The sequence below is a fragment of the Muntiacus reevesi genome, chromosome 3 (assembly GCF_963930625.1).
Source record: "Muntiacus reevesi chromosome 3, mMunRee1.1, whole genome shotgun sequence".
Taxonomy (NCBI): Eukaryota; Metazoa; Chordata; class Mammalia; order Artiodactyla; family Cervidae; genus Muntiacus; species Muntiacus reevesi.
Genome location: NC_089251.1, coordinates 168,427,709 through 168,452,642, shown reverse-complemented (window position 1 = coordinate 168,452,642; position 24,934 = coordinate 168,427,709). Strand labels below are relative to the sequence as shown.

Sequence of the window (24,934 nt, the reverse complement as noted above, 5' to 3'; positions counted from 1 at the left end):
CAGGGCAAAGGCTAACAGAGTTTTGCAAGAGAACACACTGGTCATAGCAAACAACCTCTTCCAACAACACAAGAGAAGACTCTACACATGGACATCACCAGATGGTCAACACAGAAATCAGATTGATTATATTCTTTGCAGTCAAAGATGGAGAAGCTCTATACAGTCAGCAAAAACAAGACCGGGAGCTAAATGTGGCTCAGATCATGAACTCCTTATTGCCAAATTCAGACTTAAATTGAAGAAAGTAGGGAAAACCACTAGACCATCCAGGTATGACCTAAATCAAATCCCTTATGACTATACAGTGGAAGTGAGAAATAGATTTAAGGGACTAGATCTGATAGACAGAGTGCCTGATGAACTATGGACAGAGGTTCGTGACATTGTACAGGAGACACGGGTCAAGACCATCCCCATGGAAAAGAAAAAGGCAAAATGTTCATCTGAGGAGGCCTTACAAATAACTGTGAAAAGAAGAGAAGCAAAAAGCAAAGGAGAAAAGGAAAGATATTCCCATTTGAATGCAGAGTTCCAAAGAATAGCAAGGAGAGATAAAAAAAAGCCTTCCTCAGCTTTCAATGCAAAGAAATAGAGAAAAACAACAGAATGGGGAAGACTAGAGATCTCTTCAAGAAAATTAGAGATACCAAGGGAACATTTCATGCAAAGATGGGTTCAATTAAGGACAGAAATGGTATGGACCTAACAGAAGCAGAAGATATTAAGAAGAGGTGGCAAGAATACACAGAAGAACTGTACAGAAAAGATCTTCACGACCCAGATAATCACAATGGTGTGATTACTCACCTAGAGCCAGATATCCTGGAATGTGAAGTCAAGTGGGCCTTAGAAAGCATCACTACGAACAAAGCTAGTGCAGGTGATGGAATTCCAGTTGAGCTATTTCAAATCCTAAAAGATGATGCTGTGAAAGTGCTGCACTCAATATGCCAGCAAATTTGAAAAACTCAGCAGTGGCCACAGGACTGGAAAAGGTCAGTTTTCATTCCAATCCCAAAGAAGGGCAATCCCAAAGAATGCTCAAACTACCACACAATTGCACTCATCTCACACACAAATAAAGTAATGCTCAAAATTCTCCAAGCCAGGCTTCAGCAATACGTGAACCATGAACTTCCAGATGTTCAAGCTGGTTTTAGAAAAGGCAGAGGAACCAGAGATCAAATTGCCAACATCCGCTGGCTCATCAAAAAAGCAGAAAAACATCTATTTCTGCTTTATTGACTATGCCAAAGCCTTCGACTATGTGGATCAAAATAAACTGTGGTAAATTCTGAAAGAGATGGGAATACCAGACCACCTGACCTGCCTCTTGAGAAACCTATAAGCAGGTCAGAAAGCAACAGTTAGAACTGGACTGGTTCCAAATAGGAAAAGGAGTACATCAAGGCCGTATATTGTCACCCTGCTTATTTAACTTACATGCAGAGTACATCATGAGAAACGCTGGGCTGGAAGAAGCACAAGCTGGAATCAAGATTGCCAGGAGAAATATCAATAACCTCAGATATGCAGATGACACCACCCTTATGGCAGAAAGTGAAGAGGAACTAAAAAGCCTCTTGATGAAAGCGAAAGAGGAGAGTGAAAAAGTTGGTTTAAAGCTCAACATTCAGAAAACTAAGATCATGGCATCTGGTCCCATCACTTCATGGCAAATAGATGGGGAAACAGTGGAAACAGTGTCAGAGTTTATTTTGGGGGGCTCCAAAATCACTGCAGATGGTGATTGCAGCCATGAAATTAAAAGATACTTACTCCTTGGAAGGAATAATTGAGATCTTGCCAGTAAAAGCCATATTTCCAATCTGCAGACTACACAGCAGCCTTCTAACTGTGTGGCCATAGTGTAATTTTGCTGGTTATGTACAAAAGCCTATTGACCAGCTCTGAATGCCTTATTTCCTAGAGGTTAGGATGGAGCAAGGAGCTTCCCAGGTGGTTCAGTAGTAAAGATTCCACCTACCAATGCAGGAGACAGGTTCAATCCCTGGGTCTTGAAGATCCTCTGGAGAAGGAAATGGCATCCCATTCCAGTACTACTGCATGGAAAATTCTATGGACAGAGGAGCCTGGTGGGCTACAGTCCATAGGGTCGAAAAGAGTCAGACATGACTGAGCATGCATGCAAGATGGAGCAAACATTGCTACTCAAGTGTTCCAACAAGAGTCGACATCTCCTAAGTCCTGGGTGCTGGAGGATCCTACAGGCCTTACGAACATTATCTCATTTAATTCCTGTAAGCCTACGAATGAGATTCTATTTTTATCCCCACTTCATAGATAAGTGAGGAGCAGAGAGAAAAGTAACTTGTTTCATGTCACAGAGCTTGTAAATGCTACAGTGAGACAGCTGAATTATCTAACTTCAAAAGCTGAGCCTTCAACTGCTTCTGACTACTGGATGCCAACTTCCAAAGGTCAGCGACTTCTAAATTAACACTAATTCCTGAAATCCTTCCATTCTTACCCTGGCATGACCTCAGCTGGAAGGACAGAGAGGTATAGATGAGTAAGAAAACAGAATCCCACACTAACAAAATTAAAATGGACAATTTCTTACTTCAGACACAATATTACTTTATATTAAAAGTTCATTTTTAAAGTCCTTCCTGTTTTCTCAAGACAAATCAAAACGTTCACACAGAGATATGTCAAAATGTTGAAGGAACATCCTCAAATTCAGTCTTCAACATCCAAAAAATAAAGTTAAATGGGAAATCCCTTTCAGTGGGTCTAGACAATGAAAGAACAAGGGAAAAAATAGGATTTTTTTTCCTCTGATGTTTTCTCTCCTTTTAATCATTCCTTTGCAAACATTTGAGGATTTACAACGCTCCTGGCAAGGGGGGAGAAAATGATAAAGACTATCAACATCCCTGGATTTGAGGGGGTGATGGAGTCCTTCTTCTTTTTAAAACACCTTTGAGGTTGATTTCTTCATTTTCTCCTATAGTTCCAGTTTCACAACTTTTCAGAGAAACAAGAAGGTTGGGAAAGGAAAGCATGTGTAATATTCAGCTGCAAGCATGACATGAAGACCTCAGGCTGGGAATTGCCTTTCTCTGCATAGTGACTCCAGGGCAGCCAGATGCCGGAAAGAATGAAGATTAACATCCTCTTCTTCCATTGTTTCCTCACGTGTTTCAACCCCTGTGGGCTGTTGTAAACTGGCATCCCATGAACAGTAAATGCTTGACTTAGAAGATGTGCTTCATAAACACTGCCACAGAGTTTTACCACACACTGAGGAATGACCAGGTTACATCCAGAATCTAGACCTTAAAAGCCCAGCACTAGGTGCATTTCTATGTAAGAGGAGCCCCAAAGGTTCTGAAATACTGTCTATGACACCCTGTTGACAGAGTAACATTATTTTCTTGCTTATAGACAACTCTTACCTCTTCTCTTCCCAAAATCAATAGGTCATAGGACATTGTTTCAGGACTTTTGTAGTAGGAAAAAATTCTCTTAGAAGAAACAAGAAAAAATTCTCATTCTCTCTCTCTCTCTCACACACACACACACACACACACACACACACACACACACACATGGCTTGGGACAGGCCTCAGGTTCCTAAAACTAGAGAAATACATGGCCCTCCAGTAAATTCAAATTTGATGTAATCACTTTTTCCTTTACTTTTGTTTGCCAAACCTCAGTCACACACCAGAACACTTCTAGCAACAATTCTGGCCAAAAATAAATAAAATCCCTAAGTCAAAACTTAGCATTTGAGAAATTTCCGGAGAATTATAATGTAATTTTTACAGTAAGAAGAGTAATAATTTATTTTCTAATCCCAAATTCTACAGTTTATAAAATCTACTTTATGAGTCCCTTTGTGAAATGAAAGTTTCTAAGTCATGTCCAGTTCTTGCGACCCCATGGTCTGTAGCCCACCAGACTCCTCTGTTCATGGGATTCTCCAGGCAAGAAGACTGGAGTAGTTTGCCATTTCCTTCTCCAGAGAATCTTCCTGACCCAGGAATCGAACCCAAGTCTCCAGCACTGCAGGCAGATTCTTTACCAACTGAGCTGTGAGGGAAGCCTATGAGTTCCTTTGCTGCTGCTGCTGCTAAGTCACTTCAGTCGTGTCCGACTCTGTGCGACCCCATAGACGGCAGCCCACCAGGCTCCCCCGTCCCTGGGATTCTCCAGGCAAGAACACTGGAGTGGGTTGCCGTTTCCTTCTCCAATGCATGAAAGTGAAGTCGCTCAGTTGTGTCCGACTCTTCGAGACCCCATGGACTGCAGCCTACCAGGCTCCTCCATCCATGGGATTTTCCAGGCAAGAGTATCGGAGTGGGGTGCCATTACCTTCTCCATGAGGCCCTTTAGGTATCAGTAAACTTGCATTAAGGTCCTCCTGGGCTTGATTCGTCACGCAAGGTCTTCCACATATTTGAAGAAACATCAGAAACGTCAGTTTTGTATAATCTTTACCGTCCTAACTATCAGGGAAGCCCGGCCTTGCGTACTCTTTAAGTCAGTATTTAAAAAGCAGCCGATTTTTAAATACTCACCTTCCGGGTGATCAGCATGAACATATTTTTTAAAAAATAACACAAGCAGGAGGGCCTTGGGTCCTGCAGGGTCCCAGCCAGCATCACAGTGCAGAAACTTAAGTGCCGCAAAGCAGCAGCTGCTGACGGAGGTGGACTTGCCTGAACTGGGAGGTCAGGGATCACAGCCTCCGCGAGCTGCTGCGTGTGTCGCGAGGACGATGTCGCTGCAGCGGCCAGATGACCACCGGCTTCCGAGCCGCGGGGCGGGGCGGGGCGCGAGCTGTACACGGCGCCTGCGCAACCCTCGGGCGCCTGCCCCGTCTCGCGAGTGGCCGCTTCCGGCTTCGTGCCCGCGCGTCGCCGGAACCCTGCGACGTCCTCACGGCCTCGACCCTCTGCCCTGCCCAGCGTGCTCCTCAAGCTGCTCGCGGCACAAGCACCGCCAGGCCGCCGTGCGTTCCGGGAGCAGGGCCACGTGTGCGCGGGCCCCCGCGGCGGCCCCGGCCCTCGTCGCGCGCAGCTGGGGGCCTTCGCGTCCCCTGGGCTGACTCGTGCGACACGTGCTGGAGTATGATGACGACCTCGACCCGGAAGCTAAGCGGGTCTTCCCTCTCCAGGCCTACATGTTTCAGATGGAGACGCTGAGCCCCGAAGCCTGAGGTTTTGTGAGGGGGCTCTCTTCGAAAAAGGAGGTGTCCGCCAGTGGTCCCGTCTGAAGAACTTGGCTCCTCAGCTACAGATCCCACACAGAGCCAAAGGGTACGCCCCTTTCCCACGAAATTTTCTTAGCCTTTGGCGATTGGTAATTAAATAACTGCCTTAAGAGACAATGGGAAGCAGTTTTGTACTGCACTGGGGAATTTTCACATTCATAGAGCAGAAACACTGAAGTGTGAAAGCGAGGACTTTGGAGGTGGAGCGGGAGGGAAGGGAGGGCATAAGCGGTCCCCCAGTTTTCATTTCCTTGTTAGCAGGACAGTTTGGTTTAATTTATTTAACTCGACTTCTTGCTCTTGTTCATGATTAAGCTGTGTACAGACGCTGGAGAGTTTGGTCTCAAGTTTTCATAGACTGGGTGAGATTCTAGTGTTCAGAGTTTTTTCTTTTGTTTAAAGGAATGCTCTCCCAATGCTAGTAAATGGCCTAACTGCCTTTTAAGTGGGGGAAAAAAAAACCACACACACACACACACACACACACACAAGCAGGGGAATTACAAAGGTGAATGAAATCAAGTGTCAGCGAAAGTGGAAGTTGCTCAGTCCTGTCCAACTCTTTGGAACCCCATGGACTATACAGTCCATGGGATTCTTCAGGCAAGAAGACTGGAGTAGGTTGCCATTTCCTTCTCCAGGGGACCTTCCCAACCCAGGGATCGAACCCGAGTCTCCTGCATTGCAGGCAGATTCTTTACCATCAGGGAAGCCCTCAAGTGTCATTGGCCAACCCCATACCAAGAGGAGGTTTTTCCTTTTCAAGGTGCCCACCTTCCAAATAACCTTAAAGGAAGAATTGGGCAGAAGTTTCATCCCAAAGCAAATCATGCAGTGATTCTATTCATAAGGGTGGAAGCAAAATGTGACCAACGTCTGGTGGCTCAGACAGTAAAGAATCTGCCACTTATACCAGCTCTTTAGAGGGAGTGAAAAGTAAGTATAAATACCTCTAAGAGTCCTCTGAGGGCTAATAAGCCGAAACTTGGGAATATTGATGGTCTTCAGGCCCGGAGCCTACTGCTTTATTTTCAGGGAGGAAAAACAAAATGATTATAAGCCCCACAAAACAGGTACATTCAGTTTGGTAGAGAGAGACGTAGAGATAGAAAGTCCCATCTTAGGACTTCAGGGAACAGTCTGAGAAACACCAGTCTAGTACAGCTACTTGAGTTGGGCACTGAAAATTCGCTTGAGGATGGTCATTTGATCACAAAGGGCATTTAGTCCACAGCAAAGGGGCTGACCTCCAGCTAAGACCTCCACAGCCATTGAACTCACAGCTCAGGGGATCTAAAGCTCCCCTAAAGCTGAGGAGTGAGAGGAAGAGTTGTCCCCTGCCCCTGTTGTCTGGGTTTAAAGCCAGCCAAGCCAACATACAGAGGCCAGGCCTGGTGCTCCCTCTTTTTCATAGTCCTCCTAGTCATCAGTGCCCTGTTAGCAGACCACCCCGCTCTGGCTTTGCCCTTATACTGTATTGTCAAGCACCCAGTGAATCACACATTCCAAGCCTCTTCTTCCCTCCATTTGCCAAACCCCTTGTCACGTCCATGAAACAACTGTATCTTCACTGCCATTCCTTTGGGGGTTGGCTGACACCAAAACAGCCTGACTGAATTCATTCACACAAACACACAGGTGGCTGCCAGCGCCCTGAGTTCACCAACTCCCTCAATTGCACGGAGGCATTTTAAAAGGAAGATGTTTGCTAAGCCCAAGGAATCTCCGATTTCAGGCAGTTCGGCAAAGTAGACAATTCAAGACAAATACCAGCTTTGTCCAGGGGTACAGCTCAGAAAATTCCCCGAATGTCAACTTCACACATGCCCGCTCAAGGTCCCCACTTCTAATCCATAAAATTCTAAAACTGCTTCAGAGGGTTTATTTTTTTTCTTTTTTAACAACAGTGCCCACAGTGGCAACAGCCATGGTGGTCACTGGTAAACCTGAAAACATATTGAACACTTTTTCATTAGCTTCATGTAGGACACAAAACAGAAATATACCAATTCTATGTGACTAAGAGTAAGAAAAATATACAACTATATTTAAAACATTTAAATTAACAAGATAGTACTTTTCCATTCTAACAAAGTATCATACATTCAGTTTAAACAAGAGTTAATACACAGACACACTTTTCCAAAATACCATATACTAGTTGAAAATGAGTGACCGTGAGATTTTTCCAAGAGGTTTCTAATGAGCAAAATGTGTACAGTTTTGAAGAACCATCCATTTTCTTTTCTGGAAGATAGTCACTGAACAAGTTAAAATGCAAACTGCTGTCTCTCTCATAAACCTAAGTATGCTTACTTCATTTTTCTGAATGAGACTTTGGCTGTCAGCAAGTCTTATAGCTTCTTTTCCCTTAAAAACAATAATATACAACATCAACAATGACACCCCTCACAAATAACCATAAACTTCTTTGTGTGTAGGAAGCCCTATCTAAATGTTTTCACGTGCTTCTGTATTAACTGACCTACACTGATTGTTATGCAAACAGCGTTAAACAAGTGTAACAGGCCTACATTTATACCTCTGCTTTGAAAGAGCATCAGATGCTGCCCACGTGTTATTTCAAGGTCAAGGCTGCTACATCTACACATGTGGTATATATAGCTTGAAAAATCAAAACAAAACTTTTCTCCACTGGCTTTTTCAGGTGAAGAACTTGGACCAAAACCCAACACATCTGTGTGACAGCAGCCACCAATCATAGTTCCACCCTCAAAACGAACAATAGCCCAGTTCTCTGTAACGATCATACCTTTCCTGGCCAAGGCTCTGCTTTAGAGAGTGTGTCTCTGTTCTGACTCTTAAGAAAGCAAAAAAAAAAAAAAAAAGTGGGGGCAAGGGGGCAGACTCTCCCCATTTCTCTCCTTTGGCCGCCACAAGTCAGCATCTGATCTAGGATTCTCTGAATTTATTCCCATCCAATGACTTCAAGATTCCAAGAAGTGCAATATACAACTTTCCAAAAAAAAAAAAGGAAACCCACGAAATCGCGTAAGACCGCTACATAATACTGTGGATGAAAATCAGAACAAGACTGCCAACCAGGGAAACAAGGCACTTGTTAGCAGGAGTCCGGGAAGCCCCAGGAAGCGCGAGGCTCAGTGAGTCAACAGTTTCAGGCGAGTCAACCAGCTGACCAGCAGGGACGGTTCTGGAGACTTGGCGGCCGAGGAGCCGGCTTTCTTTTTGGTCCCTTCTTCCGGGAACGGAATGGTGGCGCTGCTGTGGAGATCCGAACTGACGTAGCACCTGCTGCCTCGGATGTAGTCTGCGCCTCGGACCAGCTGCCTCTCGGCCGCGGGCCTTGAGAAGCGGTACGTGGGCGAGGAGCTTTCTTCGAGGATGGGAGGGATACGCTCGTTACTGAAATACCGGCAGAGGGCATCCTCACCTGTTATCGGATAAAGCCCACAAGCGGTCCATTAAAATACCTGTCATCCTCACACCTGCTGCTCAGACTTGCCCTGCTTCTGAAAGAGGCACCGCACCCTGCCTTCCACTCGGGGATGGGCTACCGGGTCCCCCAGGCAGTTGGGCCCACCCCACAGGGCTTTCAGAAAGCAGACATGGAAGACATCCACACTTCGGGCTGCTTTTCTATCTGAGAGGTAACAGGACCGGCAGAGAAGAATCAGCAAGCCTGCCCTTTTTAATCAGTGTAGGATTTTCGTAATTTCACTTGAAATCGAAAAACAAAGAAAATCTTGTAATGCTATCACTCCTTCCACATCTGTGCTTGTTCAATGCCTGCACCCTGGAGCACCGGCCCTGGGAACCGTGGTTCTTACCCAGGAGCATCCTTCAGGGGCATTCAGGAAGGTGGGGTACCTTTGCTTGTCACCCTGACTGCAGAGCAGGCACTCTCCACCTTTAATGGGTGGGGTTCAAAGATTCTACTGCTCTGCAAGGCTTGGGACATTTCTGGAGAAGAAAGAATGATCCTACCCTAAGAGTCAGCCCCCCGGGACAGGGAGCAGGGCGGGGGAGGTAAGAAATCAAATAGAAATGTAAAATACAGGGCATCCTGGCAGCCTTCTTTTGACCAGGAAATTCCACTTTAAAAATGTAGGAAGATTGGGACTTCCCTGGTAGTCCAGTGGTGAAGACTCTGCTCTTCCACTGCAGGGGTCACAGGTTCAACCCCTGGTTAAGGAACTAAGATCCCATATGCTGTGAGGTTTGGCCAAAAAAAGAAAAAAAAGCATAGGAAGATGTATGTACAAGGTGTTTCTTGAAGCATTATTTACAACTGAGAGGAAATAAACAGAAATAACCCAAATGTCCAAACATAGCAGACTGAATAAGTGGTTCAGATGGTAAAGAATCTGCCTGCAATGCAGGAGACACAAGTTCAATCCCTGAGTCAGGAAGATCCCCTGGAGAGGGAATTGGTAACCCACTCCAGTATTCTTGCCTTGGAAATCCCATGGACAGAGGAGACTGGTGGGCTACAGTCTGTGGGGTCATAGAAGAGTTGCACAGGACTTTGCAAATAAACCACCACCATTGCCGTAAGACAGATTACTAACGCAACTATTACAAAAAATGTACGTGTTCCTCTTACATAATATTTCTGAATATCTATCTATTCCATTTTGCATATTTTTCCTAAGTGTATAATATGTAAATAAAGGAACAATTAGAACAAATACAAAACACTCAAGAGGGATTATTTCTAGGTTGGGAAGCAGATTACAGATAAGTTTTCTTATATTTTCTATTTGTTTTGCTTTTGTAATCAAAGGGGGAAAAAGTTACTTTTTAAAAGTGCCCATAGGAGTCTATTCACAGGAAATGCCTTAAGTAGGTAAATCAAGAGACAGAAAGTAGATTTTTGGTTGCCAGGAGCTGAAGGAGGTGGGAATGAGGAATGACTGCTTACAGGGTTTTCTTGTTGAAGTGACAGAATATTCTGGAATTAGTACTACTCTATGAATATACTGAAACCCACTGAATTGTACATTTTAACAGGGTGAGCTTTATAGTATGTGAGTTGTCTCTCCAAAAAAAGGTGGTGTTTTGTTTTGTTTTCCTGAAGTGTCCATTATTTTATGCAGATTAACTTTCCTTCTAAAATGATAACACCAGGAAAATGTGGCAGGTGGGATAGAGGTCAAGTATCTTTCCATTTTCCCAACCTCACACTCCCCACCCCTACACCCTGTATCTCAAATATTCAAAGGCTAAAAAGACTGGCAACGAGGCTGTGGACATTTCAGATCTAAACAAAGGGCTGCCCTGCCCCCTGCTGTCTGCTCCACAGATTTTTCACATCAGCTAAGTGTGTCCTGGACCTTAGATGGTATCTTCTTCCTTTTTCCAATTTAGTATCATCCAGGTGATTCAGCTACTTAGGTGACAAACTTTACCAAGTCCCAGGGAAATGTCAGGGGTTGAGCACTTTGGCAGTTGAGGCACCGAATTTATTTCTTCTTCCTTTTACTATCTCAGGTCTACCTGCTGTCTATCTTTTCAACAGCTGTTTGTTTCAGCACTGCAAAATCAATGTTAGGATGTCTTGACAATCAAATATAATCTGGGCCAACATTTCCCTTAAGAGAAGCATCATCATCAGTAACTTGGAATAGACGGTAAATTAAACACAAGTTTCTTTTTCAGTAGTAATTATTCTCTAATATAAGGACGGGAAAGAAAAAAGCTACGCCTGTCCATCAAAAATCAGACAGACTCCAATAATGAAAAGCTCAAAATTGAGGATGGGATTTTTTAATGAACAAGGTTCTTCTACTTGCTTAGAAATTGGGCCATCGACGTCTACAGCCTGTGTAAAGCACACGAGACTAATTAGGAGATTTACAAGCGCTAACTAGGATTCACCGACTCAGTGGACGTGAGTTTGAGCAAACTCCCGGAGGCCGTGAAGGACAGGGAAGCCTGGCGTGCTGCCGCCCGTGGGGTCGCACAGTCAGACATGACTGGGCAGGTGACCAACCACACAGACATAGGTAGACCCTTAGAGGCCTTCAGCAGCCCTGACGGAGAGGAGAAGACGGTTTTTGTGGTCACTGAGCACTCAGGAAGAGGCCCGAGATGAAGGCCTGGGCTTTACGTTTGCTGCTTTTTCCGTTTGCTTAAACTTACTTTTCCTCCCATGACCTCGAGGTCTAGCAAAAGGGTCCACAATGCCCATCCAGCTCGCATCCGCAGGCATCGACAAAGGCCGGGGCTTGCCTTCAGAGGAAGGGGAAGAGAAAGGAGAAGTTGAGAGTTTCTGGACTTCAGAGAACCCTTTATTTAGTACTAGACTGCCCCCCACCCCAATACCACGCTCACTGCAGTGTAAGCAAAACCTAGTTTAAAATAAGGAAAAAGCGCTTTAAAGCATTGGGTTTCCTCAGCACGCCATGAGGACAGAGGTGTGCTGAACCTGGGTCTGTGGGTCCCCGGAGCAAAGCAACTGCAAGTTGAAATGCAGGCAACTGAAAGTTAAAACTGTAACATGACCTCACCCCACTGGGCTTGGATGCCAGGCGGCGTGATGACTCAACCAGCCTTGGCTTTGGAGAGATGAATAAAGGTCTCATACTTTGAATTTCATTGAGGTTGATGTTTTCCTCAGATTACCCTTCAAGTCTGCCAAATTCATCCAACAGTTCCAAATAAGGAAGGGGGAGGGGAAGAGAAATGAACACTCAGCAACGTACCGTAAGATGGCGTTTTCTCTCTCATTTTCGCGGGCAGAATATTAGTTTCCACGGAATAGCCAGGCAGCTGATCAGAATCTGCGATGGTGAATCTCCGTCTCCGGCTTTCCTGGTCCAGGAAGGAATTGGGGGACTCGGAACCCTTCGGACCAGGCTGTGGCTGTTTACATTTGCTGAATCCGTAAACAGAACCCCCATTCTCTTCCCTGCAGGATGGAAGGCAATAATTAAGTTGCTTACGAAGATCCTCTCAAACAAATTATAAGAGACGTACTATTGGCAGCACACGGAAGACAAGTTAAATTCTCCTTTTCCTCTGGAGGAAAAAGCAATACTTTTTCAAGCACAGCTGCTTCTCAAATACATAGAGATCCTATTAAATAAAAGAAAATGATCCTACTAAATAAGGGGAAATGAGACTTTTTCATATATACAGTTTAAAGGATACAAATCTACCTTTGAAAAGCTAGCTTTGGTTTCACTGTACACCTACCCTACAGTAGAACTGAATCTCCTATTTACCACAGACACCACAAGCGAAGATATGACCAAACCTTTTTTCCCCATGCCAAGATTAGTATCCTTGCCATCAAGCAAAGAAGATACTTGAAGTAAAATGGCAGTTGTTAGATTTGAAAATGATGACAAAAAATACAATGGGGCCTTTATAGTGACCAATGGAAACTGTCTATTTTCTGAACTAAGTACAGAAAATCAGCAAAAATTGAACCACTGCCTGCAACTTAATTCTTTCTGAATGTCAGCTTATACTAAGACATAAAATTAATTTTAGTTGAGTCCAAGTTACCAGCTGGTTAACTTTTTGCATTTAGCAAATTCCATTAGGGGATCATTGCAAAACTACTATATAAATACAGAGTCTACTAAGTCCAAACAGTCTAAAGATCAGCCTGGCCTACTGGTATTCCCAGTGAATACCTGTACCTGTACCTCTCCCCCTCCACTGCCACCATGAATCTGTCTCCTTCTATACTTTTAAACCTGGAACACAGCTTCCCCATTCTCAATGCTTTCCACACTCACCACTTGTTCTTGTGACCATGTGCATGTTTCATTCCTAATAAAATATACTTTATTAATGGTGTCTTTCTGCATGTATGTAATCCCACATGTCTTCTCCCAAATACATTAAAAGCCCCAGTTCCCTTTTGCCCTTACTATGTGCATACTCTTTTTCTTGGCATGGCTCTTGTGACCCCCCCTCACCGAGACTCAGGCAAAAATATTCAGGATTAGGGGTGTCAGGGTGATCCTCCCTACAGTTTCTGATAGAACAGTCCACATGCTGGTCATCAGCGAAACCCTCTGCTCTCCACATGCAGAAGCAACAAACAGCTCCTTATAGTTTTAAACACACTTAAGATCCCACAACCAGAGGAACTCTGGTCTTCAAATCCAGGAAAGAGTCTTATTCACCAACCAGAATGCCCTGACCACTGAGGTCACTGTTCCACCTGTAATAAGTTATGGGCAAACCAAGACTCAAGGAGGAGGAAAACGATGTTACTTCTTTTTTTGTGCCCAGGAAAGAAACACAGTGGATGCAGAGAGTTCAGCTTAAAACAAAAACAAATGAAAAACTCCAATATAAAGTGAAACATCACTACAAGTTCCGTCCAAACTTTTATCTTATTAAATATTACAGCATGATTACGTATTTCTCAATTTATTTTTGAACAGTTGACTAAGACACTGCCAGTTCTCTAGGGGCAAGAGCTACATCTGTTTTGCATAAGGTGGTAAATCAGGCCCAACTCTCAGGAAATGTATGTTGAATAAATGAGCCAGAATCTCCAGTTTTACCAGCATATGTAAATATGTCAGATTGTATAAATAAGTCTGTATTTCATACCTCAATCACCCTCTATATAACGTCTAGCATGACTATCCTCACTTCACCATAAACATTTAAAATAGCCATTAAGAAAGCAATGATCTTTAAGAATTCATAACAGATATATACACATAAACACAGATGAAGGCGCAAATACAGCCCATTCACACCTGTTTTCATGTTTTTTAACTCCTATGAAGAACACATATCTCTCTCCGCAAGATAAAACTAACTTTGACCTCGCAGAAATATTTATCATCTTCCTCCCCAGAGATAAGTTTACCATGTAGTTAATGAAACTTCAGCTTCGGGGAACCCCCAAACAGCCCATTCTACTGCCCAGTGAAGAACGAAAATGATGTGACCCAAAAGCACGTGCTTTAATGAGTCACCTCCTCCCCATCAAACTCTGGCTTCAAGGTCTAGATCTGGATCTGGATCTATCCCTACGTTTCCCCTTTAAGAATTACACTTCCTTCCCCCAGTCTTACTGAGATATAATTGACACATAACATTGTATTCATTTCAGATGTGCAACACAATGATTTATGTATACACTGCAAAATGATCACCACAATAAGCTTAGGTAACATCCATCACCCCACACAGAGACTAATTCCTTCTTTCTCCTGATAAGAACTTTTAAGATCTAGTCCCTTTGCAGCTTTCAAAATACACAACACAGTACTATTAACAACAGTTACCATGCTGTTGACCCCAACAGTCCATTCCCAGGACTCAGCCTGTAACCAGAAGTCTGTACTTTTCTGAAGCCCTTCACCCATTCCTGACCCCCACCCTCAGGTTGATGCTTTCTGACAGTGTATTCAAGCTTCAGCCTCTTGAGATGCTCGTGGTCTCCCCACCACCCGCAACATCCCCAGGCCCAGGAGACGAGCGCATCACAAAAATGGTCACGGACTTACCGGGGCGAGTAGGGGACAGCTGGTGGAGGAGGAATATAAAGATCCAGGATGGCCGGCTTCTCCTTCTTCAGTGAGGCATCCATCGTGCTGTCTGGGGACTGGGTGGTCGTGGTGGGAGGTGAGGTCTGAAAGGGAGCAAGTGTGAAAGCGTGGAGGTTAGCTCAGAGATGGTTCTCCGCAAAACCAACACCAGCCTCTGGGTAAACAGGCTCCTGGGTCATTTGTGTGTTTGCAGCTACTAGCAACACTCAACATATATTCTTCCTTGAGACACTCACAAGTCTTCGTTTTTTAATATGGTTGATTTGCAATGTTGCCTTAGTTTCAGGCGGACAGCAAAGTGATTCAGTTATACCTATGTATATATGTGTAACAATATATTTTTTTCAGATGCTTTTCCATTATAGGCTATTACAAGATATTGAATATTGCTCCCTATGCTACACAGGAGGTCCTTGTTGGTTATTTTATGTATATTAGGGTGTATATGTTTAATCCCAAGTTACTAATTTATCCCTCATGCCCTTCCCCCTTTGGTGACCATAAATTCATTTTCTGCCTGTGAGTTTATGTACTGTAAATAAGTTCACTTGTATCATTTTTTAGACTCCAGATTTAAGTGATATCATATGACATGTGTCTGACTTACTTCACTGAGTATGATAATCTCTAGGTCCATATATGTTGCTGCAAATGACATTAGTTTATTCTTTTCTATGACTAATACTCCATAGTATGTATTAACCATTTACCAAGAGTTTTGAAAGGCTAGATGCATTGTGAGAATCAGAGGCCTGGGAGTCAGGAGACCAGGAGGTTAGAATTCTAGCTCTGAGCAAAGCACCTAAACTCCCAATCCTCAGCTTCCTCCTCTAAAAAGCAATCATATTGACAGTACCTCTCATGGAGGGCTGCAGCGAGGACAGAGTGAGTGAGTTCACACTCATCACTAATAACACTACCACTGACTAGGAGTGTGGCCTCGGAACTCAGACTCTCTGGGTGCGATCCCGGTTATACCTCTGATGCACTGCGTGTCTCCAGGCAAATCACTCAACTTCTCTGTGCCTTATCTACAGAATGGGAATAAACGGGAACAAGCATAAAACTCCCATGGACAGAGGAGCCTGGCAGGCTACAGTCCACAGGGTCACAAAGAGTTGAACACAACTCAGTGAGTGCGCGCACACACACACATGCACACATACACACACACGCGGTAGCAACAAAGGGCAGCTGTGAGAATTAAGGGAGGTAACATATGTAACGGGCTTAGCACAGGCTCATCACGCAGCAAGAACACAACCTTATGCCGTTTGAGTATTCACGAGCTAATTTTTTTCATTTTAAATTCACATGGCTTTACTTTAATAATGTTATTGGTCTCAGGGGACCTATTTTTTTAAAAGCTTGTGAGACCTTCAATTCTACCTCTCCTATAGTCTAACAGCGACGATCAGCCCTTTCTGGTTGGTAAAAGAACAGTGAGACGGACATGGCAACCCACTCCAATATTTTTGCCTGGGAAATCCATGGACAGAGGAGCCTGGTGGGCTACAGTCCATGAAGTTGCAGAGATGGACATGACTTTACAACTAAACAACAATAACAAAAGGAACAACAGCAAGGAAATCTGAGTCAAGGCACGAAGATATTTGGGGAAGGCCGGGGGAAGCACCATGTGAGGACTGTGCTAGGCCCTGGGGAGCCAGAGAAAGACACTGAAGCCCCGTCTGGCCCAGGTGATGATGGCTGGAGACCCTCCCGGGAGTGAGAGTGGGAAATGAGAGTCTGAGGTTTGGGAGGATGGGAGTATCAGTGCTCAGAGAGTGACAGACCCATTTCGGGGAGGACGCTGAGGCTCAGGGAGACAGACTCCCCAAGCATCATCCTCACATCCCAGGCGTCGGTGCCTAAGACACAGCCTGTCAGCTCTCTGCACCAAGGAACGAATCCACGTCTCAGCCTGATCATCTTGGACAATGTCTGAAGACACGGGGCCAGGGACCCAGGCTCTCCACAAAGAGAAGTAGAAGGAAACTGGGGCATTTCCACAGAACAGGTATTTCCCAAAACATCAATAATGATCGTTACTTCTAAATCAATAAGCTTCATTTACCAGGATGGTGGCCTAAAAACAGAGCAATGAACACCTTTCCGGGAACAACATTAATGATACTGACAAGAACTAGAGATGCTCCCTCCCAACATAGGTGGGCACCCAGACACACAGACCCCTGAAAAACAACACAGGGGGCAAAGCCCAGGATGGGGGCTGAGAAAGTGTACGGAGTACTGGTCTACCAGAGTGTTTGTTCTGAAAAACCCTGGACTCAGTGCTGGGATACTTTATGGCTAAGCTGTAAAACGGCCTCTGCATTTTTTTTTTTTCAGAGCATTTATTTATTTATTTACTTATTTATTTTTGGCTGCATCAAGTCTTAGCCGAGGCACAAGGGATCTTTGCTGAGGTGTGCGGGCTTCTCTCTAGCTATGCTCACGGACACACAGGCTCCAGAGTGCGTGGGTTCTATAGTTTGTGGCACAAGGGCTCTCGAGCTGGGGGCTGAGTTTTCCCGTGGAATGTGGGATGGTAGTTCCCCAGCCAGGGATCAAACCCAGGTCCCCTGCGTTGGAAGGCAGATTCTCAACCCCTGGGCCACCAGTGAAGTCCCCAGCCTCTGCATTTTGATGGCTGTTCTCTAGCTGGGTTGGAAGTGAAGCTACATGTCTCATTCTTCACCTTCATCTCTCCCCCGAAACTGCACAGTGAGTGGAACTTGACAGGAAGGTAGACAAAAGAAAAAGGAAGCATGTCCCTTCTTGAGTGAATTTCCAGAGGTCAAGGAACTAATGCTAGCCTATACTTAGAAATAATGTTTGCTTTCCTTCTGAACACATCCACCTGAATCGTCCTCTGTCGTATCAAACTCAGTGATGCTCGGAAGACCTGTCATCTCTGCCTCCTAGATGGTTCTTTTCTGACTGTCTGATTTCTGTTACTGGTATCACCACCCAAGGTCATTGCCACATTTCACATCTGCTGCTCGCTTTCCCTGCCTGCCTACGCCTAACCCAAAGACTTTTCTAAAGGTCACTATGAAGTAATTAGAACTGAGATTTAGAAATACTAACTACTTGTCTGAGGTCCCACAGCTTAGATGAGGCAGAGATGGGATTTGATGCAAGGAGCTCAGTTCTGGAGCCCCTTCCTCTGCTTTTTGAGTCCTCTTGATGCTTCTTCCAAAAGATCTCGTGAGTTAGTCTTTCACAGAATCGCCCTTGTCCCAGCCTCACTCAGAACCCAGGTGGCTCAGTGGTAAAGAGCCTCCTGTCAATGCAGGAGACGAAGATTTGATTCCTGGGTCAGGAAGAAACCTGGAGAAGGAAATTGCAAGCCACTCCAGTATTCTTGCTTGGGAAATCCATGAACAGAGGAGCCTGGTGGGCTACAGTCCATGGGGGTCGCAAAAGAGTCAGACATGACTTAGCCACTAAAAAACAAAACCAACAAAAGACATAAAATACCTCCCACCTGCTGTTTCAAGTTTAGATAGTGGCACGGGCTAAACTGGGTCCCCTGAGTCCCCAGTAGCTCAGAATGTGACTGTACTTGCATTCTTTAAAGATATGCTTAATTTAAAATAAGGTCACATGAGTGGGCCCTAATCCAGTCTGACTGGTGTCCCTGTAAGAAGTGATTAGGACACAGACATACAGAGCAAGCTCCAACACTCTGGCCACTTAATGCGAAGAGTCAACTCACTGGAAATGACCCTGATGCTGGGAAAGACTAAGGGCAGGAGGAAAAGGGGGCCACAGAGGATGAGATGGTTGGATGGTATCACTGACTCAATGGACATGAGTCTGAGCAAATTCTGGGAGGCAGTAAAGGACAGGGAAGCCTGGAGTGCTGCAGTCCATGGGGTCACAAAGAGTCAGGCATGACTTAGCGACTAAACAATAACATACAGGGCAAAGACCACGTGAAGACACAAGGAGATGGCCATCTGCAAGCCAAGGAAAGAGACATCAGAAGAAGCCAACCTTGCTCTCAGGCTGCCAGCGCCCAGACTTCTGAAGGAATACACTTTCATTTCAGTGACCCAGTCGCAGGTACTTTGTTATGGCAGCCCTAGCAAATCAACCCAGACCTTAGTGTAAAAACCAACTGTCAACCTGTTGACATTACCTGCGGGATGAGGTCCCTATTCCTTAGCCTAGAACTCTACACCCACCTGTCCAGCCCAGCCCACGGGTCCAGCTTCCTCTCCTACCCTCTGCCTGAGAGTCTGGTCTACTTATTCATGCAGGGGAACTGTGATGTTCACCCAGAGCCCCTCTGGTCAGCCAGTAAACTCAGCTGCTGCGATTATCTGTTGCTAAAAGCTCACGGTCACCCCCTGCTCCGTAGAATTGCCCTCTGCCGACAGCAGACACCCCTGAATACAGCTGCCAGAGCCTGTGATGTGTGGTTACACCTGGGTAACAGCCCAAGACTAGACCCTACCTGAGACAGCATCTTGCGGGCTTCCCCTCTTTCATCTGCCTCACTCTCTCCCTGACAAGTTTCACGGGAAGCACGTGCCCTAAATCATTTCACAAGAACGTCTGCCACACTCTCTGCCTCCAGGAAACCCTATCTGGACACCACCTGCCCTGACGGCAATGTATCCTTCCTTGGTGGCCGTATGAACAGCGTTAATCTACTCCACCAAGAGCCTCCCATCTGCCTACGAAATCCCACCTAGTTTCCCAGGCTCCCACCTCCTCGGGAAAAGGCGCTTTTGCTCACCTGTCCATGCCCACCGCCCCTTCCTCAGAACCCAACATTCACCCTCCTACACCAAGGAGCTGGCAGAGCTGGCTGGCGGGAAGCCCTCCGTCAACTATCAATGATAAAGTAAGACCTCTTCTGTGTTAAGTAACACATTCTGAGAATTCCAGAAGTATTGAAAGTCGGTGCCCTGTATACTGAGTCATGCAGACAGAACAATAGGGAAGGCTGGCATGCTGCAGTCCATGGGGTCGCAAAGAGTCGGACACGACTGAGCAACTGAACTGAACTGAACCAAAGCAAACAGAAGCTGCCGGACTGCGAGTGATACATTCCCTTTTTATTTAAGTGGCTTTAATTATGTGCCCCTCCTGGCTCCACTTGCCACATCCTGTTCTTTATTTTATGTGTCCCCCACCCCACTAAGGTACACACACACACAGATTTCCAGCGCCCTGTGCACCACGAAACATCCATTGATAGCGTGAGATACTGCCGTTCTTTCCATTTGAAGATGGGCAGTAAAATCACAGAGAGTTACACATAAGTGACAATCTCAATCTTATAAAAGAGTTTTAAAGTGTGCTGATGTTCTTTCATGGTTTAGAAATTAAACACAAAGAACCGATGATATAAGGAGAGGGTTGGTGGGGTGCATGTCCACCCAGGTGTAAGCAGTAAGGAGTGCATTGTCTGTAGAGAATTCAAAAATAATAAAACTAAAAGCCAGTCCGTTTTTTATTACCATCCAAGACTACTAAATCTAAACAAAGGCGTGACAGAGCCCCCTAACTGGGGGTTGGTCTCACAGTCCCTACCCCTGCCTTGATAAACCACTGTTGAGGACTCTACCCCAGGCGCTCTCTCTCAGGTCCAAGTTCAAACTGGATTCCTTTATGGGAGTGTGTGTTTGAAACGAAAGAGGAGAAGGGCCAGAAGGAAGTGTCTGCAGTGATAACAGACACTCGCCCCAAGTGGCCACCCAAGTACCTGAAATGTGCCCGGTGAGGCAGAGGAACTGAAGCTTTCATTTTAATTATTGAAACAGTCACAGGTGGCTAGTGGCTGCCATATTAGCGCAAATCCAGCAAGTCTGTTCTCACGTAAGTAGGACTAGTGGATGGGCTTCCCAGGTCGGCACACCTGCCGACCCAGGAGATGAGGGTTCGGTCCCTGGGTCGGGAAGATCCCCTGGAGGAGAAAATGGCAACCTGCTCCTGTATTCCTGCCTGGAAAATCCCATGGACAGAGAAGACTGGCAGGTCACAGTCTATGGAGCCGCAAAGAGTTGGACACGGCTGAGCACCTGTACGTACAAGATTATAGAATAATTATCCACACACAGATAATCCATACACTCCCGAAACCAATCAAACCGTAATCTTTTTTTTTTTAGACAACTCAGATATTACACATTGTTCCTGCACCAGTGTCAAAGGAAGGCTTACAACCAATAACAGTACCTGCACCAGGGGCGGCTTCCACCGCAGGTTTTTCAGGGGGGCAGGAGTGAAGTTGAAGGAACTCGTGGGGCGCTTCTTAAGCAGTAACACAACTCCTGTAGGATTCTCTCTCAACTTTCTCACCAAATTTTTTAGCTGCCATCCCACCTTCAAAGAAAGACAATGAGGAGAGGGGGCTTACTCATGAATAATGAAAACTCAAGCCTACTTGAGTTCAAGGAATTCAAAGTTCCTTGAATTCATCTCAAGGAAATCAGCTATGAGCAAATAGGCAGATACAAATCTGTTCATTCTAGCACTGCTTAAAATTATGGAAAGCTGGATATAAACTGCAAATCTTTAAAATGCAAGCAAAATGGATTAAAAGTTCTAGAAGGGGAAGATGAAATCTGAAGCTTCAGTGAACAAACTCACCACAGTTTGCTGATTAACCTGAATGACTTCATCTCCAGCATGAATCTTCTGAGATCTGTCTGCAGGAGACTGTTAGAAACAAACAGAGAGAGACCTGTCTTATTTTTTAAGCCTCCTGTTTCTTTCTGCTTCTATTTCATCTCCCTTCTTCTACACAAAATAAGTAATGGGAATACAATTTTCTCAAGAATGGTTACACGGTGTGCTTGAGTTTCCTGAAACTACACAGCCTGTAGAACTTGGCATGTGAATATTCGTGTTATCTCCAGTGGTTTGTTACAACAGATAATCTGTCAGTAGGAACAGCCAGGGTCATCTAACCTACCGTGAAGAGTGGCACACACTGTCCACGTAACAGGCTGATCAAAGCCATTGGTTCATCTAAAAGCTACCTTCCCTATATCCCTGTCAAAATTCATCTTGTAAAAGCGGACCAACTGCTTAATATGTACAGATGGTCCCTGTAAATCTGTCATACAATTGTTTGTTACGTGATAATTAAAACTAAACCTTTCTTTTACTCAACCTTGTTTTACATGTTATCAACACACTGTTAAAATAGAAAGATAGTGAAAACAGAAGATATTTAGAGAAAATTTAAATTTTTTTTGTCTTCAGGTTGAATTCTAAATGGATGTGTTTTCACAGTATCAAAACAAAGTCCAGACTTGGCTTGTTTCAAATAATAGTTTGCTACAAATTTGCAAATATCTGTATGTATATATATATATATATATATATATATATATATATACATCCACATATGCGTGTATAGGCAGATAAATAAATGTAATCTATTCGTCAAATATTTTCTCATAGTTTCTTGTTCATTTAATCAAACTGTAACTCAGCATTTAAGATATTTCCTACGATTTTAAAATATGTTTAAAAAATTCTGCCAACAAACTTTACAGATATCATTGGGCTTATTTTATGGAGTTTTGAGGAAATTGACATTCAGTGGTAAATAACTCAGTTATGGACACACAGTAAGTGAAAGATGCAGAATATAACTTTATGCTTATTAGACGGTTTTTAACATGAAAGTAATACCTTCAAAATTTTCCCCTGATAAATTGTACCTGTATGTTGAAGTATTATTTCATCTTAAAGGGAACCTGTGCCATAATTTCTTCTCAACTTTTTTTCTCTCATTAATACATTTTACAGACTAAACATTTTGACAAAGAATTTGAAAAGTATTTTAGGATAAGTATAATGTCTAATCCTACCTAGAAGTATAGGTTTATTATTATTATTTAATTGCAAAAACAATAAATTCATGGAATAAAATAAAACAAAACAGAATTGTATAAAAAAAAAGACACTTCATAAGATCAAAAGAGAAGGAAAGGATGAAACTTTGATTTCAAATTATAATCAACTGTTATCTAAGCCAGAATGTTTTGTTTTGTGACTTATATAACTGAAATCTTCAAGCAATTCACAACCATCCTTTAAAAATAGAACCTCTGAACACAGTCACGGGGGGGAGCAACTACACTCAAGACACCCTAGCTGAACTTTCTCACTCAGCTGCTGTGATAGGCGCAACAAGAAATGAGCAAGGAAAATTAAAAAATGAGAGATTAGCATTAAACTGTAGAGACAGTTTCTTGGACTCACCTGGGCCAACACAAGGCACAGGTAACTATGCCAGCTACTTTTGCAAACGTTTAACTTGCCACCATAACTACCAGCTGTGCCTCACCTGAGAGACCAGCATCGTGGGTACCGCAGGGAGAGGGTCTATCTCCAATCCCCTGCTCCTGAGGCACTTCTTAAACAAGCAAATGTGTCAACTTGCCCCTGGTGTCAGATGCTGAACCCATGGTTACAGGTCAACTTTGGCAAGTCTGATCATAATCAGTCCAGTCCCAGTTAACCTTCCTGGGCTGGGGATTCAGCTAAGGTAAGCTTCACTTTCTAAAAGATAGCCTTGAACCCAGAAAGTCCCTGTTTACAGGTAAGCAATCTTAAAAAAAAAAAACAACAAACAAACAAAAAAAAAACAAGCCCCAGTGTCCTGAACTGACTTCCATTCCTCAGGATCTTCACATATTCATTTCTCCAATGTCCTACCGAGTGATTAAGCGCTGTGCTTGGCAGAACACTGGAAAAGAGAGAGCCTGATATCAACATTCTCCCTAGGGCAGTCGCTCTTGATGACCTTAACCACGTGCCGGACTCCTGAAAAATGATGCTTGATCTGGCTTACTGCAGAAGAGCGATGCCCTGGAGAAGAATGCATCCATTCTTCAGAGGCTCATCTACTTCCCAACTCATGTCAGGGGTGGAGAAGAGGAATAGGGCTAAGATCCCATCAAGACTTCTGTCAAGGTCTTGAGCAACATCAAAAAAAGGAGATAGAGAATCACTAGATCCTGTTTGTCTGATCTTGGAATGATCCTGACTTCTCAGGTAACCTCAAAAAAAAAAAAAAAAAAGAAAGGACTAAAGGCCTGAGATGACCTGCTGGCATTGCATCAGCCGGAGTCCAAGACAGAGGAGTGTAGAGACAATTCACATGAGAAAGAAGTTGGTGAATTCTGTCCACTCTCACCCTCCAACACTAGGCTTTTATGAAAACATTCTGACTGTAAAGTCATAGCAACCTCCAGTGAAAGACAGAAAGCTGTCCTGGAGCTGGCATTTCCTACTGGCATTTAATATTTAAGTGTAAAACATCCAGCACTACATATAAAATATTCAGATCAACTCCTTGAGAAGTGGGCTTTTACCTAACTCCTCACTGCCATCGACAAGAATTACACAGTATGTAGCATATTCCAGACAATGAACATAGGTGACTGTAAGAATGAGGGACATTTTCAGCAGATTACCAGATGGAATAAGACCAGTTTCCCCTTCTTTGATCTCGAACAAGAAGGAAACCATCTCTTTCAAGGATGACTTAGGTACCATCTTGTTTGGAAGCACTAGGATCGACCACATCCAGGTAAAGAGTCTGGTAGGAATTCTACGGAATGTATCAGTTGACATTTGATTTGATTCAAAGGCAGTTTTCTTTAGCTCTCCCATCCTTAATAGTGACAGTGTGTGGGGGGAAGCAGGCCAGGGATGAGGTAAACAGTAAAAGAAAGTAATATTACAGTGTTCTATATGTTTATCCAAGATTGAAATTGGTTAAAAGCCCTGATTGAGTCTGGAACTGCACAGGTCTGCGTTGTTAATGCAATCACCAAATTACTAGATGCAAAACTTCAACTGTTTAAAAGCTAAAATAGGACTTTCCTGGTAGTGCAATCAATGAAACTCTGCCTGCCAATACAAGGGACATGGGTTCGATTCCTGGTCCGGGAAGATTCCACAACTAAGCCCAAGTGTTGCAACTACTGAAGCCCACACGCCTAGAGCCCTGCTCTGCAACAAGAGAAGTCACCGAATTGAGAAGCTAGAGCAGCCAGCGAAGAGTAGCCCCGCTCACCACGACTAGAGAAAGCCCGTGCAAGGCAACAAAGACCCAGGCCAAAAATAAAATAAATAAAATATAAAAACTGAAATGACATTCACCATCCCTCTGAATCTATCCAACTTCAGAACA

General features: G+C 44.1%; 1 protein-coding gene across 2 annotated transcripts in view; it reads right to left on the bottom strand.

The window, feature by feature from the left end:
• Positions 1-7,257: 7,257 nt before the first annotated feature.
• The window catches only part of CNKSR3 (CNKSR family member 3), a 101,550-nt gene continuing 83,873 nt past the window's right edge, over positions 7,258-24,934 (bottom strand). Inside the window, exons 8-13 of one of the 2 annotated variants that reach the window (XM_065931081.1) lie at positions 21,370-21,438; positions 20,956-21,102; positions 14,716-14,840; positions 11,935-12,140; positions 11,372-11,461; positions 7,258-8,660 (exon numbers count right to left, since the gene is read on the bottom strand). In XM_065931081.1, coding sequence (XP_065787153.1) covers positions 8,368-8,660; positions 11,372-11,461; positions 11,935-12,140; positions 14,716-14,840; positions 20,956-21,102; positions 21,370-21,438 — 930 coding nt within the window. In that variant the 3' untranslated portion in view covers positions 7,258-8,367. The remainder of the gene's footprint in view (positions 8,661-11,371; positions 11,462-11,934; positions 12,141-14,715; positions 14,841-20,955; positions 21,103-21,369; positions 21,439-24,934) is intronic. The other variant, XM_065931083.1, reaches the window with a different exon arrangement.